The sequence below is a fragment of the Helianthus annuus genome, chromosome 2, assembly GCF_002127325.2.
Source record: "Helianthus annuus cultivar XRQ/B chromosome 2, HanXRQr2.0-SUNRISE, whole genome shotgun sequence".
In the NCBI taxonomy this organism is placed as follows: Eukaryota; Viridiplantae; Streptophyta; class Magnoliopsida; order Asterales; family Asteraceae; genus Helianthus; species Helianthus annuus.
The window spans coordinates 39,360,438-39,377,031 of record NC_035434.2 but is presented as its reverse complement, the minus strand read 5'-3'; the positions used below and the strand labels follow the sequence as shown (position 1 = coordinate 39,377,031).

At 35.6% G+C, this 16,594-nt stretch overlaps 2 protein-coding genes and 1 pseudogene across 2 annotated transcripts; 1 reads left to right on the top strand and 2 right to left on the bottom strand.

Annotated features, from left to right (window-relative positions):
- Window positions 1-3,777: 3,777 nt before the first annotated feature.
- On the bottom strand, window positions 3,778-5,789 carry LOC110922129 (uncharacterized acetyltransferase At3g50280). Its single transcript, XM_022166454.2, has 2 exons — window positions 4,844-5,789; window positions 3,778-4,354 (listed from the first exon to the last, which is right to left on the bottom strand). The coding sequence occupies exons 1-2, from the start codon at window positions 5,722-5,724 to the stop codon at window positions 3,871-3,873; spliced, it is 1,365 nt and encodes a 454-aa protein (XP_022022146.1). The 5' UTR covers window positions 5,725-5,789; the 3' UTR covers window positions 3,778-3,870.
- Window positions 5,790-9,514: 3,725 nt separating this feature from the next.
- Window positions 9,515-9,970, bottom strand: LOC110924965 (protein FAR1-RELATED SEQUENCE 5-like). Its single transcript, XM_022168939.1, has 2 exons — window positions 9,623-9,970; window positions 9,515-9,541 (listed from the first exon to the last, which is right to left on the bottom strand). The coding sequence occupies exons 1-2, from the start codon at window positions 9,968-9,970 to the stop codon at window positions 9,515-9,517; spliced, it is 375 nt and encodes a 124-aa protein (XP_022024631.1).
- A 3,494-nt stretch (window positions 9,971-13,464) lies between these two features.
- LOC110924966 lies at window positions 13,465-15,047 on the top strand (annotated as a pseudogene).
- The last annotated feature ends 1,547 nt before the right edge of the window (window positions 15,048-16,594 follow it).

Genomic DNA, 16,594 nt, shown 5'->3' with positions numbered 1-16,594 from the left:
TATATACTTTGTTTTCCTCAACAACTTTTATTCCTTTTTTATTGAATATTAGGTTTGTTTATTTAATTCCTAATATTTACCGGGTTAATTTCACCACTAACGGTATTTTACCCGTTCATAAATATTAACGTGGTTTGATTACCAAACCCGTTTTCGGGGTGTTACAGTTCACTTATAACGACATTTATACACATGTGTCCTTTTACAAGTTTGAATGAACTCACCAGCATTTTTCGCTGATCAATTTTTTTTAAAACGTGTTTCAGGTGATTTACTGTGAAAAAAGAAAAGTGCTATGAGGTACTAAAAGCTTAAATAAGTGGCTATGTAACCTGAATAAAACATGTTTTATGAAATGAAAACTACAGTGTTTTGAAAACTCTGATATTTTTCCTGACATCCGGTCCTGTTGAAAATTCTGTTGCGATAATTTTAATAAACACCTGTACCACTTGTATCTGCTCACGGCTCCCGCCCAGGGTGGGGTAGGGGGTTGTGACACTATGCATACCGGTTTTCAATACAAGTCTTATAAATGTTTTTCAACATTTATTTGCTACAAGAACAAAACACATGAATTCACCAACATTATTGTTGACCTTTAAACTTAACATGTATTTCAGGAAAGTAAGCATTCATGACGAAAGCCATGGAACTAAGGAACGCAAGAGAACGATGACACTTTTGAAGAATTTGGCTTTTATATACCGCCCTCGTGCGGGAATATAGGAGTCAAAACCTCTATTTATTTACAAGAAGAAAAACTATATTTTGTTAAGTTATGTTGTTAACTTGAAATACATTTGGAAAGTTATAAACAAGCTCTGAAACTTTTGTACTTTAATTTCAAATAATATATCAAATGGAATTGTCATTTATTTTTATTCATGTAGATTGTTTATACTATCGAATGCTATGAAAACCTTTCATGGTTACACGCATGTGCTTCCGCTACGAGCAGGGTGTGACACTATGACCACTCGGTCAAAGTCTGGCATTTTTAAACCGAAGAATCGGACCTATCTTTCCCATTGATCAAGCCATTTGCTCCATTCTAACATATTGTCCAAAGAAACACCTAAAACTTACAGGAGTGTCTTAAACAACCATACTGGCTCGAAATAATGAAAAACTACTTGTTAGAATCAAAGATAAAGTTGATGACAATGTTGATTGCTATAAGGCTTATCTGGATGCTCAAGGCTTTAGCCAGATCCCTGGGTTAGACTTTCATCACACGTTTAGTCCAGTTGTCAAAGCTTTAATGAATCGTATTGTCTTATCCATTGCTGTTATAAATGGATGGACTTTACCCCAGATAGACGTTAATAATACTTTTTGCATGGGCACATCAATGAGACTATTTTCATGGAACAACCACCTGGGTTTGCTAACCCAAGATTTCCTAATCATGTTTGCAAACTGAATAAGGCTTTATATGGCCTCAAATAGGCACCTAGGGCCTGGTTATACAGATTGAGTACATTCGTACTCGCTAATGGTTTTGTTTGCAGTCGTGCCGACACCTCGTTGTTCCTCTTTAAATGAGAAGAATGCATTGTGTATCTTCTGTTTTATGTTGATGATTTAATTCTTATAGGAAAAATCAGGAGACAGTCATCTCCATTCTTATGACCAGATTGGGTAAATAATTTGCTATCAAAGACCTTGGCAAACTTAACTATTTTTTGGGACTTGAAGTTGCTTACAAACCTGAGAGGTTGTTTTTAAGCCAAACCAAATATGCCCATGACATTATGGAGCGTGTTGGACTTCTCGAAAGCAAACCCACTCATACTCTGTTATCTCCTAATGTATCCATTTTTCTTGGTGGGAACCATGTGTCATGGAGTGCTAGGAAACCGTCCACTGTCTCCCCTTCTATTGAGTATTGTGCGATGGCTAGCACAGCTGCTGAACTCGTATGGATTTTTCATCTCCTTGGTGAACTCCATGCTCTGCCTCCTGATTGTCTAACTTTTCTATGTGATAGGAAAAGTGCACTTTTTTTTCACTGAAAACCCGGTCTCCAGCAAACGTCCCAAACACATTGACCTTGACCATGACTATCACTTTATAAGGGAGCTTGTTACCTCCAGAAAGTAATATACTTGCTTTATTCCAAACAAGCTACAGGTTGCGAACATATTCACCAAGAGTCTTCCACGTTACCAATTTGAATTCTTCGGTGACAAACTTGGCATTCGTCCACCACCGTTTCGTTTGCGAGGGGATGTTAAAGTATAAATTGTAGCGTGTGTATTTTGAATCTGTTTCATTCATTTGTACCCATTATGTAAATTGTATTTCTATATAATATCTGCAACCTCCTCAATTGAGGTATGCAATCAGTTCCACTTCTTTTTATTTACAAGTTTTATGCCCACTGTGTGGAGGCTGAAGAATCTGCTGAACACATTATGACAGCTTGCTATGTATCGACGATTGTTTTGACACAGTTTTATGCCCATGTTTCTATTATATTTTGTTTAAGAAACGACAGAGTAAGTATTGGCTTACGCCGCCATAGAGCGTGGTTGTAACCCACTGGTATGCATTGAATAGTCAAACTTCATTTAATATTTAGCCATTTAATAAGTATTATCTATAAAACTTCTAAATATGCTTTAAAGTTCTACATAAAAAAAAACCCTTGATACTCGTGTGTGTGGTGCACCCGTTAATAAAAAAATGATAATCAACGTATGGTTTAAAATATAAAAATAAAATTCATTCTCTCATTTTATTAGAGAGTGACACTATATTATAAAGTATGTATTAATAAAGATTGAATAATAATATATCACATACGTCCCGCTTGCGGTATGCTTATATAATGTATATAAGAGATCTAATTAATAAAAAAATGATAATCAACGTATGGTTTAAAATATAAAAATAAAATTCATTCTCTCATTTTATTAGAGAGTGACACTATATTATAAAGTATGTATTAATAAAGATTGAATAATAATTTATATCACATATCTCCCGCTTGCGGTATGCTCATACAATGTATATAAGAGATCTAGAATTCTCATGTATGACCCTAGGTAAAAAAAGTCAGGATACCCCTAAAGTTTTCTTCTAGCTCCGCCACTGTATCTATCGTATCAATCTAGCCGATTTTTGCGATCTATGTTCACAAAAGCGTGGATGGATCGACGGTCAAGAAGAAATTGGTTCAAGCGGTCACCGTAATTGCATGTTGCTTAATATGGTGTACCGCAAATGAGGTCATATTTAACTCTAAACGAGTGGATATTGGTTGTATTTTGGATGAGCCTCGTATCCTAGGATTTCTCTCGATAAAGATTCGGTCCAAGCTTGACTTCCTTTGAATGGGAGGAATGGTGTAGCGTTTTTTTATGTTAACTACTTATCATGAACAACTTTGCAGTATTAGGGGAGTGGGGGTGGAGAATAATTTCTCTGTGATGAGCATGTTCCACACGTGGAAAATCAAAACAACCCACTGCCACCATACTAAAATAACGCGTGAATATTAATTCGCATGATAAAGTTAACGCGTGATGGAAGGAATGGAAGTATGGATGTGAGGGGGTGTGAGGGTTTATTGTTGGGTGTTGTGAGTGATGGGCATTGCCACTAAAAGAGGTTGTGAGTGATGGAATAATGGTTGATGACATTGCGGAACTTGATTGGATGTTGTGAGTGATGAAATTTTTGCAAAAGATAACAACCCCCTCCCCTTAATGGTGTAGCTTTTAGACAGAGATAATCCATCATTACTCTTAAATAATTGGAATTGCATCATTAAATGACAAAAAGATTTATTTATTTAATATTTTTTTTGAACGCCAAATTTGAACAAACAGATTTATTAGATCACTAAACACTTTAATAGCCTTAAAACCCATTTTCACCTCTAACAACACTCATAAATTCTTCATCAGATTCTAAAGCCGCCATGTTTTCGGGTAACATGCACACTTCCAAATCCATGCTTCCTCCACCCTCCCGTCCAGCATACAACGTCACCTTCCCGTCAAACTTATTAGCATACCCACTCAAAACCGCCAATCCTTTCCCCAATCCAAATTCGTTTCCATACATGTCAAACCTAGGTGAGCTCCCCATCTGTATACTATTTCCATCAAAAAACACACCCATTTTATACACAAACGGGCTCTTCACCCACGAATCCATATACTCCCTGATCTCTTTATCACCATGGTTAACCACCAACTCATGCAACCGCCACGCTGTCCACCCGATGCTGTGCTCGAGCAGTTCCCCCGCGGTTGCTGTTACCCTCATTGCCTGAATACAATTACCCAAGTAGTTGTCGGGTAAAGGTGGGGATAGCCTACTTCTGTTGTTCACAGCCAACCTGAAATTTGCAATCACAAACTTCACTAACAATTATTTTTGCACTAACAAGCATTGGATTTTGTATTTTGTTGAATTTATTTTGTATTAACTTGAACTTGGACTTTTGAATTAAAATGGGTGTATTTATTTTTCATTTAAAGCGAACCTAGTTGAGATCGAGTTCAAATTTTCAGCTTGGTTCCAGGCTGGCTCTCTTTAGATTTTGAGCCGAACCCGAGTCGGCTCTAGTTCGGCTTTAAATATGGTTTTTGAACTATTAAAAGATAACTCCGAATATAGAATTTGAAAGGTTTGTATTAAATATCATTTTGAAAAGTTAAGCTAAATCGAGCCAAGTCAAAGCAACTCAAATTAAAACCGAACGAAATCCAAAATGAATATTTTCCACTTGCTTTTAAATCCGAACCTGCTCGGTCTCGGTTTATAAAATTTGAGCCGAACCCATGTTGCATTGGCTCGGCTCATCTTAACTGGTGAAAACCCATACCTGCAACCGGTTTCTTTATCAGCCGGAAACCGTCTGGCACGCGTCACGCACCGCCACACAAGAGCCGAAAGAGACTGCAAAGTGGATATCTTTGTAGTATTACATTCCGAATTCACCTTTGCTTTGAGTTTAGCCAGCGAATCCGACGAGAACCGAAATATTCGTTCTCTTAACACCGGTGGATACGGTCTATCAATAAACTCATCCTCATGCGCAAATGGGAGGGTCAGTATCGGGCCAGATCCATCCGGAACCCATCTTTCAATAACCGGAGGCCGCGAGATAGGATCCAAAAGATCATTTTTCCTTTTGGATTGAAACACCTCCGACCACGAGTTAAAAAAATGCCAAAACGAAGCTCCATCAACCACCATATGATTAATCGAACACCCGATAAAGATTCCATCAATAAGCTCGGTCACCTGAACGGACAACAACGACTGTTCATGCCCATCGTGATCAATAGCTTTATGATGATCAAAAAACGATTGCACAACCAACGGGACATCGTTCGGTGTAAGGATATCATCCACGGTTAAGTTAACGGAGGAATGTATGAATCTTGCTCCCGGGCTGTTGTCGGGGTTGATAAAGATGGTTAAAGAAGGCGGATTTTGTTGTTTTTTGGTGGCTAAACGGGCCGCGAGCGGATGGAAGTGGGTAAGTGTGGCGGAAAGCGAGTCTTTGAGGTCGTCCAAGAAGGTGGTTATGGAGAAATTTTGATCATTTGGCAAGGGGTAGAGGAGACCCTTTTGAATGTAGTTTACGTTGATCATGGCTAGGTCCCATGGGGAGAAGTAAGTTGGTTTTTTGGCTTGTTCGGAGATGAATTTTGGTTTGATGAAGCAGTCTGATATGATGTTAACAGTTGCGGAATCCATTGAAGAAGATGGAGATGGTGGTGGTGACTTTGTTGAAGTTGATGTTGGGATTTATGTTATATATTGCATTATTTGGGGTTGTTGGGATATATGTTATATATTGCACTATTTGGGGTTGTTGGGATTTATGTTATATTGCATTATTTGGGGTTGGTAAATATATGACTTTTATTGTATAGTTTAATTTAATTGAATATGGAGCAGGTCAACTTACAACAAAGCATAAACGAAAGTACCTGGAAAATGCATACAATTATGGGAAAATGTTAAAAGAAATCAAATCAGGTTATCAATTGTTTCAATTAAGTAATAAGTAATTTAAACTTTTTGACTTTTTAAGTAACTAAATTCTAATTTTATGTTCTAATCACGTTTCATTACCAGGTTACTATTTTCTTTTTCTTTTTGTTTTTTAATGCTTATATGGATATTATTTATATATTTATATTAGATATGTATTTTTAAAATTAAAATACTTTAATCTCCATAGATTCATCCTACCAAACCTGGAGGACATGAGCAGAATATATGCTTCTAAGCGTTTTTTATTATCCTAGTTTGTTTTTCTATACTCAATTTAGTCAAAACTCAATGGTTGAATTAATCTATACCGCCAAAGCAGAACACATGCTTCTAATAATCAAAACTCAATTGTTGAATTAATCTATACCACCAAACCAGAACACATGCTTCTAAGTTTTGATTTGCATTGTGTGTTTTCAGTCATATGACAACCTTTTTGTTGTTTGTTTTCAATCACACGAACGCGAAAAACTGATTATTTTATAAATAAAAAAAAATATTTTTTTCAAACTTAAAACTGATTATTTTATAAATTTTAAAATAAAAGTGTTGTTTAAAAAATTAATTTCAAAATCCATATCATATTTGTATTTTCTATATTAATAAAGATTAAAAAAAGTCAATGAAACCGGACACATCATCATTGGTAATCTGATAATTACATAATATTATAACACCAAATGAAACTTCACCGACTTTAGATAGACAAAAAAAGTTTTAGCCACTTAATTGGAACAATTGTCAAACTTGGTTATATTTCTACAAAGTTACCCCATTAAATAAATATTATATTTAACCATCACTAGTGCTCTAGTGGTGGCTACAGGTATTTAAGTTCCACCTATGGTGGATCCCGTTGAGTTTTCCCCTCCAGGTTTCAAGTTCGAGTCTGAATGATAGGGGTTTATCATTTAGAGGTTTAAATTGGGGATCTGTTGTACCAGAGGGCTCTCTAGCGTGGAGCCGGTTAAGACAACGTATGCTAGACCTCCCGACATTCGCGAATAACTCACACCTGTCAATATATATATATATATATATATATATATATATATATGGTATAATTCATGCGAGAACCACCTTTTTAATATTTTTTTATAAAAATCACTACTTTTAGTATTCAGAAAAAAAATATTTTTTTTAAATATTAAAAAAAATATTTTTTTTAAATATTAAAAAAATTATCTTTTTATTAACGAAAAGTAGCGATTTTTATTAATTTTTTTTGTGTTTTTTCAGGTTTTTTTAGGTATATTTGGTTGTGTTCACACTATTTCTCGCGGTTCTCGCAATAAATGGTGATTGCTAACGGATCCTTCTCCTATATATATATATATATATATATATATATGTATAGGGCTCGGTTCAAATGAAAACTACCACAAGTTGTGAGAACCGTGAGAACTTTTTCTTCCCGCGGCGTTGGACCAAAATTTTTTGCACAAACGTAAATAAAAATATTATAAACACATATCTAAAAAAAATAAAAAAAAATTTATTTAGTCGGTAGTTTTGACTGAAGCAACTTTTTTTCTACGCGCTATTGTAAATTTTGTACGAAGATAAATGTTTTTTACGCCTCATGTAAATGTAGGTATGCGACATTTTTTTTTGTTGAAACGAGTGATTTTTTTATGACTTTTGAGATGAAAAAAATTTTAGAAAAACCCTTTGGATGGCTTAGCTCTCACGGTTCTCACGACTTAAGGTGGTTCTCATCTTAACCCATCCATATGTATATATATATATGTATATATATATATATATATATATATATATATATATATATATATATATGGTCAGGATTTAGAGAAAACGCTCAAAAGTGTGAGAACGGAGAGAACGCTAATGGATCTTCAGATCAAAACAATCTATGGACTAGATGACGCGGTGGCATTTTCGTAAATAAAATCACTTTTATTAATCTAGCGCGCTTCATTAAGGGTAAAAGAGCCTTTTGACTTAAAATAAAACGCCAAACTCGCGCTATTAAAATCCGCCTCAACACACATAGCACACTTCATCATAATATAACGCCATAGATATAAAACGCCAAACTTTGTTTTTAACCGATAAAGCTGAACAAACAGTACTAAAACGACGGAACTTTATTACTAGCATTTACTGCAATAAAAATTGCGCCTAAAATACGCGCCAAAAACTCCCTATATAAACAAACTCTCAGAATTACTAAAATCCAAACCAAAACCATAAAAACCTATATTTTCCTCTACACCATTCATCTTATAAACGCCAAAAAAACCAAAATATCAAAGATTCAAATCCATGTTTCTTTGATATACATAATTTTCTCAATAAACTTTCACTCTATGCAATGAGCAAGATCCTCAATATAAACGCCAAAATATACAAAAACCACAAAACTACAAAAAAGCCATTTCATGGAGATTCTGTTTTTGTTCTCTATAAAGTTTAGCTAAACGGGATGGATAACATTGTTACACATCTTTCTTAACTGAGGATTAACAATGTTATCCAGTTCGTTCAGCAAAACATTATTGAGTTTAGCACGACCAAAAATAGAAGTTTATGGAAGTTTTATTTAGTGGCGTTACTGGGTTTTTTTGGCGTTTGATTTCCTTGCCCGGTCTTATATTGTTTGTTATTTAACTTCGAAGAAGCATGTTATGAACAAAGAGATAGAAAAAATAAAAAGATGCAAAAAAAAACGCTAAACTGAGAAATGTCTGTGTTCTATAGCATTGAAATAAAAAAACGCCAAACTACTCTACACTGTCTCTCAAAAGACCATCTGTATGTGTTCTGTAAGAATGACAAATACAAAACGCCAAACTACTCTTCACTTGCTCTCGAAGACCTTGTCGATCTTCTTTTAATCACGGCCTGTTTGCATGTTGATGCGTAGTGTCCATAGGCTTTGTAGTTCTGACACTATCTTTCTTTGTCCCCGGGTTTCGACTTTGATTTCTTTTTGTCAATTGCTATCTCCTGTTTAGATTTCAGGCGCTTCCGGGAACCAGAACCTTTGGATTTATAACCTACAGGGACTCTTATCAGATTCTTGTCATTTTTATATTGACCAGTTATCTTGGCAAATCTATCCCTAGAACTAGCGGGAAGAGCAACAATCTGCATATCATGAACCTTCTTCATATAAGATTGAACATAATCCTTGAATAAGGATAGCTCCTCTTTATTACCAGATAAACGGTTCAAAATGTATTCGGTTGAATAAATAACATCTCGCACCATACTTTGCACATCAAGATCAAGCTCGGTCATATATTCACGACTAATTGAGAATTCAGGAGAGCAGTTTGGGGAGGCCCTTTGCGCCATCTATTCAGAATATATTATTTTGGAAATTCCCTAATGTCCATAAGTCTCAAAACATAGAATATATAGTCTACATAGCAAACTAAACTGTTCAAAACGTCTGCATGAGCAACTGCATGTGCAATCAGACATACGGAACAATACCTGAAAAACGCCAAAAACAATATCTCTATAACGCCATGCATAGAATGTTTGTCTAAAAAAGAAAAGAACACATTGCATATGATAAAACGCCATTAACAAAAAACGCCATAAAAACCAAAACGCCATTATTTACCTCAAATAAGGATGTACAAAGCTGTTGGAAGTCATTTACATAAGTCTTAACAAACCCATCAGGCTGATCTTCGTAACGTTGATTTATGCAATCCGCAACTCCAATAAGCTCAGCTTGAACGTCACAAAAAATACTTTTTGTATATATATCAACAGCTTGCCCTTCCAACACTTTGTAACTACTCTTCAACTGGGGTCTTTTGTATCGAGATTCATGATCATTTTTACGATGTGTGTGACACTGTGCTTCTATTGCAGTCTCATAATGTGTCATGAACTCAACAAGAGTAGCTTTCGAATTGCACACTTGACCAAAAAAATGATTCTCACTCTCCAACCTGGATGTCATTCACATAAGACCAGGCATAGGCTCCATTCTATAGTATGCAGGGATCTAAGATTCCCTAAGTGCAAAAATATCAGATAGCCAGTCATTATCTTCTAAATTGAATTATGCAATAACCGTTTCCCATTCTGATTCAAATTCTTTAGGTGTGAGAATATCCGTCCGCACAATACCACAGATACGTTCTTTAAAATTGGTGGAATTGCATAGCCTAACACCAACCTATAAATAACACGAAAATGCCATGCATATATGAAAAAAAAACAAAAGACAAAACTTCATTAAAAAAAACAGTAACAAGGTACAAAATGCCATGTAACTTAAAACGCATTGTATACTAAAACGCCAAAGGTAAAAAAAAAAGCATAACAACCTTCAGAGAAAGTTTATGCATCACATGCCACATGCATAACCGATGCCTCGTGTCAACAAATACAGCAGAAACAGCCTTCTTCATCGCTGGATCTTGGTTAGTGACAACAACTTTTGGTTGAGAACCAACAGATTTAAGAAAAACTCTTAACAACCAAATATACGTATCAACAGTTTCCGACACCAACAATGCTGCACCAAATGTAACATTGCAGTGATGATTGTCTATACCAGTGAACGGTACAAGCACCATAGTGTACTTGCATATGAAAACGCCATGAGAAATGAAACAATAATAAAACGCCATTGAATGTAAACTAGTAAAATGCCATTGCATGCTAATAAAACCCCATTGCATGTAAAATATAAAAACGCCATGCATGTGAATTAATAAAACGACAAAAACAAAGAAGTTGAATTATAAAAAATTACTTGTTGGAACGATACGTGGCGTCAAACGAAATCACATCACCAAACACGTGGTAATTACGTTTGGCTTGATCGTCACACCAAAAAAGACCCTTCAAACGATTGTCTTCGTCTGTGATGTAATCATACGAGAAATTAGGCTGGGAATGTTTTTTTTTTCATTCAAATGTTTCACAACCATATCAGCGTCATATTCCCCTATGAAAAAGTTAATTTGCCTCTTATAGTTCTTAAATTCAACTTTGCTTGCGCCCACATCTTCAAAACCGCCAAAACAAGTCTTCATAACATTAAACGCCTTGACAGGACCCAAATTCAGCTTAGACATGCTGTGTATAACATGCTTCTGGAGCTGAGTGAAGTATCGTTCAGTTGGAAGAAAATGCTTATCAGGACGTTCAACAAGTTCATGATTGTGCTCCTCGACAAACTTATACACCTTCCAAAATCCATCCTCAAATTCTACATATAACAGTGCACCACAATCAGTCCTCTTTGAAAAGTTAGATCGCACTACTCGCTCCTTTTGATTAGGGTCCAACGTATCAACCTTCTTGTCCTTATATACCCCAGCTCTCGTACACAAGAAATACTTAATATGTAAGACACTTTTGGAGTTTGTCTTTGTAGTCCCTTTCCTGACTGAAAACCCACACTCCTTGGCATACTTAACATACATTGAATAACAATCATCAAGGCTTGAGAATACCATATCCTTTCTGAACTTTAATTCTTCACTGACGTCAGGAATAATAAATGGTAATCCAGTTTTGGGGCAATGCCTTTGACTCGAGGAAGAGACTTCATCTGAGAAAACACAGGGAGGAACAGAAATAATCAGAAAAACAGAGTGAGGTCTCGTAATAACATTATACATTAAAATGCCATTAATTGAATAATAAACAAGACATAATAAACAAATAATGAAAACACCAAAATTAACAAAACTAATGTTTCCACAAATTAACAAAATAGTAATAACTGATATTCACAAATACTACTAAATAAAATTCAAAACTAGTCAAATAGACGAAAAACGCCAATAATCTTAAAAACATAACAAATATACAAGAACGTAAACGACAATTAAAATTAATATCGAAAAATCCAATTGCAGTTATGAATAATAGATTAAATATCAATTAAAACGCGATTAAATTGCATAATTGAATAACACTATGGAAAATCATAGAACACATTATTAAAATAATAATACAAAAAAAACACCATAGAACAATGATAAAAGAACAAAACGCCATATCTGTTGCATGATTTGCTGGAACGAAAATTGAAAACGCCAACGAATTTTACTTTGTCGAACAGAATCCACGTTAAACGCCATAGATCTGAGAAAGCTTGCAAAGGAGGTAACAGCTAACAATAAATCTTTGGAGTTTTAATTTGAAAGAGATTTATAAACCGAATAAGGAGGGAACGTATAAAAGGACAAGCGTACCCCCGCATAACAATTAGGCCCCCCTGCCACGTGTTGGGTCAGGATCCGTTCTCACCGTTCTCACACTTTTCCCCGTTCTCTCCTGAACCCGTTTCTATATATATATATATATATATATATATATATATATATATATATATATATATATATAGGGAGAAGATCATGCAAGAACCACCTCTTATTGCGAGAACCGCGAGAACCAATGTGAACACAACCAAAAATGCCTAAAAATAGCTAAAAATCACAAAAAAAAAAATTTTTAATATTTTTTATATAAAAATCGCTACTTTTCGAAGCCAAAAAAAATTTAATTTTTTTGTTTAAAAAAAAAATTGGCCACTAACAGTAGCGATTTGAGCATAAAAATATTAAAAAAAAATTAGATTTTTTTTTTATTTTTTTAGATTTTTTTAGGTTTTTTGGGGGTTTAGTTTTTAGCATTTTAGCTTGTGGGGGTGGGGGGGGGTGTTTAGGTTTTTTTTTTTTTTTTTTTTTTTGGGGGGGGGTAGGTTTTTTTTAGGTTTTTTAGGGTTTTAGTTTTTAGCATTTAGCTTGGGGTGGGGGGGGGGTGTGGGGGTTAGGTTTTTTTTAGGTTTTTTTAGCTATTTTAGGTTGTGTTCACATTGGTTCTCGCGATTCTCGCAATAAATGGAGTTCTCGCATGAGCCCTTCCCTATATATATATATATATATATATATATATATATATATATATATATATATATAGGGAGTCGCTAAAATAGAAACCATCTCCGGTTGTAAGAACCGCGAGAACCACTCTCAACCAATCAAAATAAAGGGTAATTTGGTCATTTCCTTCAAATGTCCAATCTATCTCTCTCTCTTCATTAAATTACATGACTTTTAAAAAACTCTATCATCTCTCAAAAGTCTCTCTCATCTCTCATCTTTGTTATCTATTTTGTTTATCTCTCTGTTTGCCTCTTTAAAGACTCAATATCACTCCCAAAAATTCAAAACCTCTCATCTCTCATCTCTCTCTCTCGAAATTGTTCCAAACCTTCAAAATCCATCATCTCTCATCTTCATAAGAAACCACACAAAATCATCTTCAAAAGGAGCCGGTGCCGGAGCTAGGGAAGGACCTGACTTTCACCGTCGAAGTGTCGGTGGCCGGTTCCGGGTCCCGGAGCTGCTGCCGGAGCTAGGGGCATACCTGGAGCCATTGCGTCGTACGCTGGGAGCCATGGCAGTCTCCACCGGCTGCCGTCTCTAACTTACAGAAATCCCTTCAAGTTCCAACAACCAAATACTTTATCGTTGCAATCAAACCCTCTGTCTCCCGCCATTTCTCAATCACAACTTCAAACTCATCAATGGAGTCTTCTTCATTCTCATTCTTTTTCCCCTGCATTCTAATAATAACCCTCTTGATCTTCTCACACACCATGTTCTCAAGTGTCAAACCAGTAGTCGTTATCCACTTATCCGAAGATCTTTACACCCGATCAAGAATGCCTCTGTTTCGCCTCCTCTGCCCCCGGTTCCGGTACCCGCTTTATACGTTATCGGTGACTCTTCGGTTGATTGCGGGACCAATAACTTTCTTGGGACGCTTGCTCGTGCTGATCATCTTCCTTATGGCCGTGATTTTGATACTCATAGACCCACTGGACGGTTTTCTAATGGCAGAGTTCCTGTGGATTTTCTTGGTAATTTGTTGCTGTTTTTTTTTTTTTTTTGTTGGTGTGTGTTGGGGTGGGTCTTGGTGGGATTTGAGAGTTATGTGGGGATGGAAAAGGGACGGTTGGGTTTGAGGGGTTGTAGATGAGGTGTTTGATGAAATGTTTGAGTGTGTATTGGGTTGATTTTGTTGTGTTATTTTCGTTTGGATAGTTGTAGATTAGTGTTTGATGAAATGTCTGAGTAGATATTGGCTTGATTTTGTTGAATCGTTTATGTTTTGGGTATTGTAGATGAGATGCTTGATGAAATGTCTAAGTGTCTATTGGGTTGATTTTGTTGTGTTATTTTCGTTTGGATAGTTGTAGATTAGTGTTTGATGAAATGTCTGAGTAGATATTGGCTTGATTTTGTTGAATCGTTTATGTTTTGGGTATTGTAGATGAGATGCTTGATGAAATGTCTAAGTGTCTATTGGGTTGATTTTGTTGAAGTATATCTGTTTCAGTAGTTGTGGATGAGGTGTTTGATGAAATGTTTAAGTCTGTTTTGATCATCATTTTTTTTATTTTTATGCAAATTGAAGAAAATTTAAACCATTTTTTTCGTTTCAATCAATCAGCACTGCGTCTCGGACTTCCGTTTGCCCCAAGTTACCTAGGTCAAGTGGCTCTGTGCAAGATATGATGCGCGGGTTGAATTACGCCTCTGCTGGTGCTGGGATCATCTTCTCTAGTGGATCAGAACTGGTACACTCAAAAACCAAGATTTTCTTCAAACTTCAAACCACCCTTTCGGATCATAAATGCTAGTTTTGTTCAGTTATTATATGTTTTCTAATATATGTGATTATTACACATGGTCAGCACATATCCTTCGGTCAACAAATCCAACAAGTCATGGATACATTTCAGCAATTCATACTAACAATGGGCGAATGATAGGCGAGTGGTGGTGATGGGACTGGCACCTATCGGTTGTGCACCATACTACTTGTGGCAGTATAACAGCCAGAATGGCGAATGTATAAAACCGATAAACAACGTGATACTGGAATTCAACTTTGTTATGCGATACACAGTTGAATAGCTTAATAAAGAACTCAATGCCAATATTATCTTTTGTGACGCTTACGCGGGGTCCATGGATATCCTTAAGAATAAGAATAAGGATCCATAGATATCTTTTTAACGTATATCCTTAAGAATAAGAATAAGGATCCATGGACATCTTTTTAACGTAAAATGTGAAACGTAAAACGTAAAGTTTTTAACGTAAAACGTAAACTTTTTAACGTAAAACGTAAAGGTTTTAACATAAAAACATAAAATGTAAACTTTTCAACGTAAAACGTAAAGTTTTTAACGTAAAACATAAACTTTTTTAACGTAAAAACGTAAAACGAAAACTTTTTAACATAAAACGTAAAACGTTAACTTTTTAACGTAAAACGTAAACTTTTTAACGTAAAGCGTAAAACGTAAACTTTTTAACGTAAAACGGAAAACGTAAACTTTTTAACGTAAAACGTAATCTTTTTTAACGTAAAACGTAAACTTTTATGTAAATACTTTTAAACGTAAAACGTAAAACATATTTTACGTAAATTGTAAAACATAAAAAACCGTGTGATAAAACGCTGCCTAAAAAGGGACGTGAATACGGAGCATAAAGCGTCGCGTAAAAAAACGGGACGCAAAAACCGGTGTGTTAAAACAGGGCGTAAAAAACGACCCGTTAAAAAAACGACGCGTGGAAAAGCCGGGCGTAAAAACGGCGTGTTAAAAAACGACGCGTGAAAAATTCGGGCATAAAAACAGCGTGCAAAAACCGGCGCCCAAAAACAATTTGTTTTACGTAAAACGTCAAAAGGTTTACGTAACACGTAAAAAGTTTTACGTAAGCCGTAAACGTAAAAAGTTGTGTTGGGGGTGGGCCGACGGTGTTTGCGGTGGTGGATTTGGAGGTGGTGGCTGTGTGAGTGGTGGTGTTGTCGGTGTCGTAGGTGGTGGCTGTGTGAGGATTGACGGTGGTGGTGGGTTTCGACGGCGATTATGTGGGTTTGGGGTTGTTTGATAATTGATAATTGTGATTGGTTTATTTTTGTATTTTAATAAATGTTTATTTTTTGCAACCATAAAAAATTGTTTGTAAAAAAAGTTTTTTCACAACCGTAAATTTATTTTTTGTAAAAAAATGGTTTTTTTTTACAACCGTAAAACGTTTTACGTAAACTTTAAACGTAAAACGTAAAACTTCTATGTAAACGTAAAACTTTTTATGTCAATTGTAAAACGTAAACTTTTTTATGTAAATTGTAAAACGTAAAACGTAAAACCTTATTATGTAAAACGTAAAACATTGTGTTATATAAATTGTAAAACGTAAAACGTCAAAAAAGTTTTCGTAAAAAAAAATTTACGGCACGTAAACAAGGGGCGTGAATACGGGGCGTAAAAATGGTGCGTAAAAACGGGACATAAAAAACGGCGCGGTATGAAACGGCGCGTAAAACCGGGCATAAAAAACAGCGTGTAAAAACACGGTCGCAAAAGCGTGCCGTTAAAACGGTGCGTAAAAACGGGCCGTAAAAACGGCGCGTAAAAACTGGACATAAAAACAGGACGCTAAAACGGCGCGTAAAAACGGGACGTAAAACGGCGCGTAAAACGGGCCGTAAAAACGACGCGTAAAAACGGGCCGTAAAAACAGCGCGTAAAAACGGG

Coding starts and splice junctions, on each gene's coding strand:
- LOC110922129 (XM_022166454.2), bottom strand. CDS start 5,724: ATGGATTCCGCAACTGTTAACATCATATCAGACTGCTTCATCAAACCA. Junction 4,355..4,843: donor GATAAAGAAACCGGTTGCAG/GTATGGGTTTTC, acceptor TGCAAATTTCAG/GTTGGCTGTGAACAACAGAA.
- LOC110924965 (XM_022168939.1), bottom strand. CDS start 9,970: ATGACATCCAGGTTGGAGAGTGAGAATCATTTTTTTGGTCAAGTGTGC. Junction 9,542..9,622: donor TTTGTACATCCTTATTTGAG/GTAAATAATGGC, acceptor TTTCTTTTTTAG/ACAAACATTCTATGCATGGC.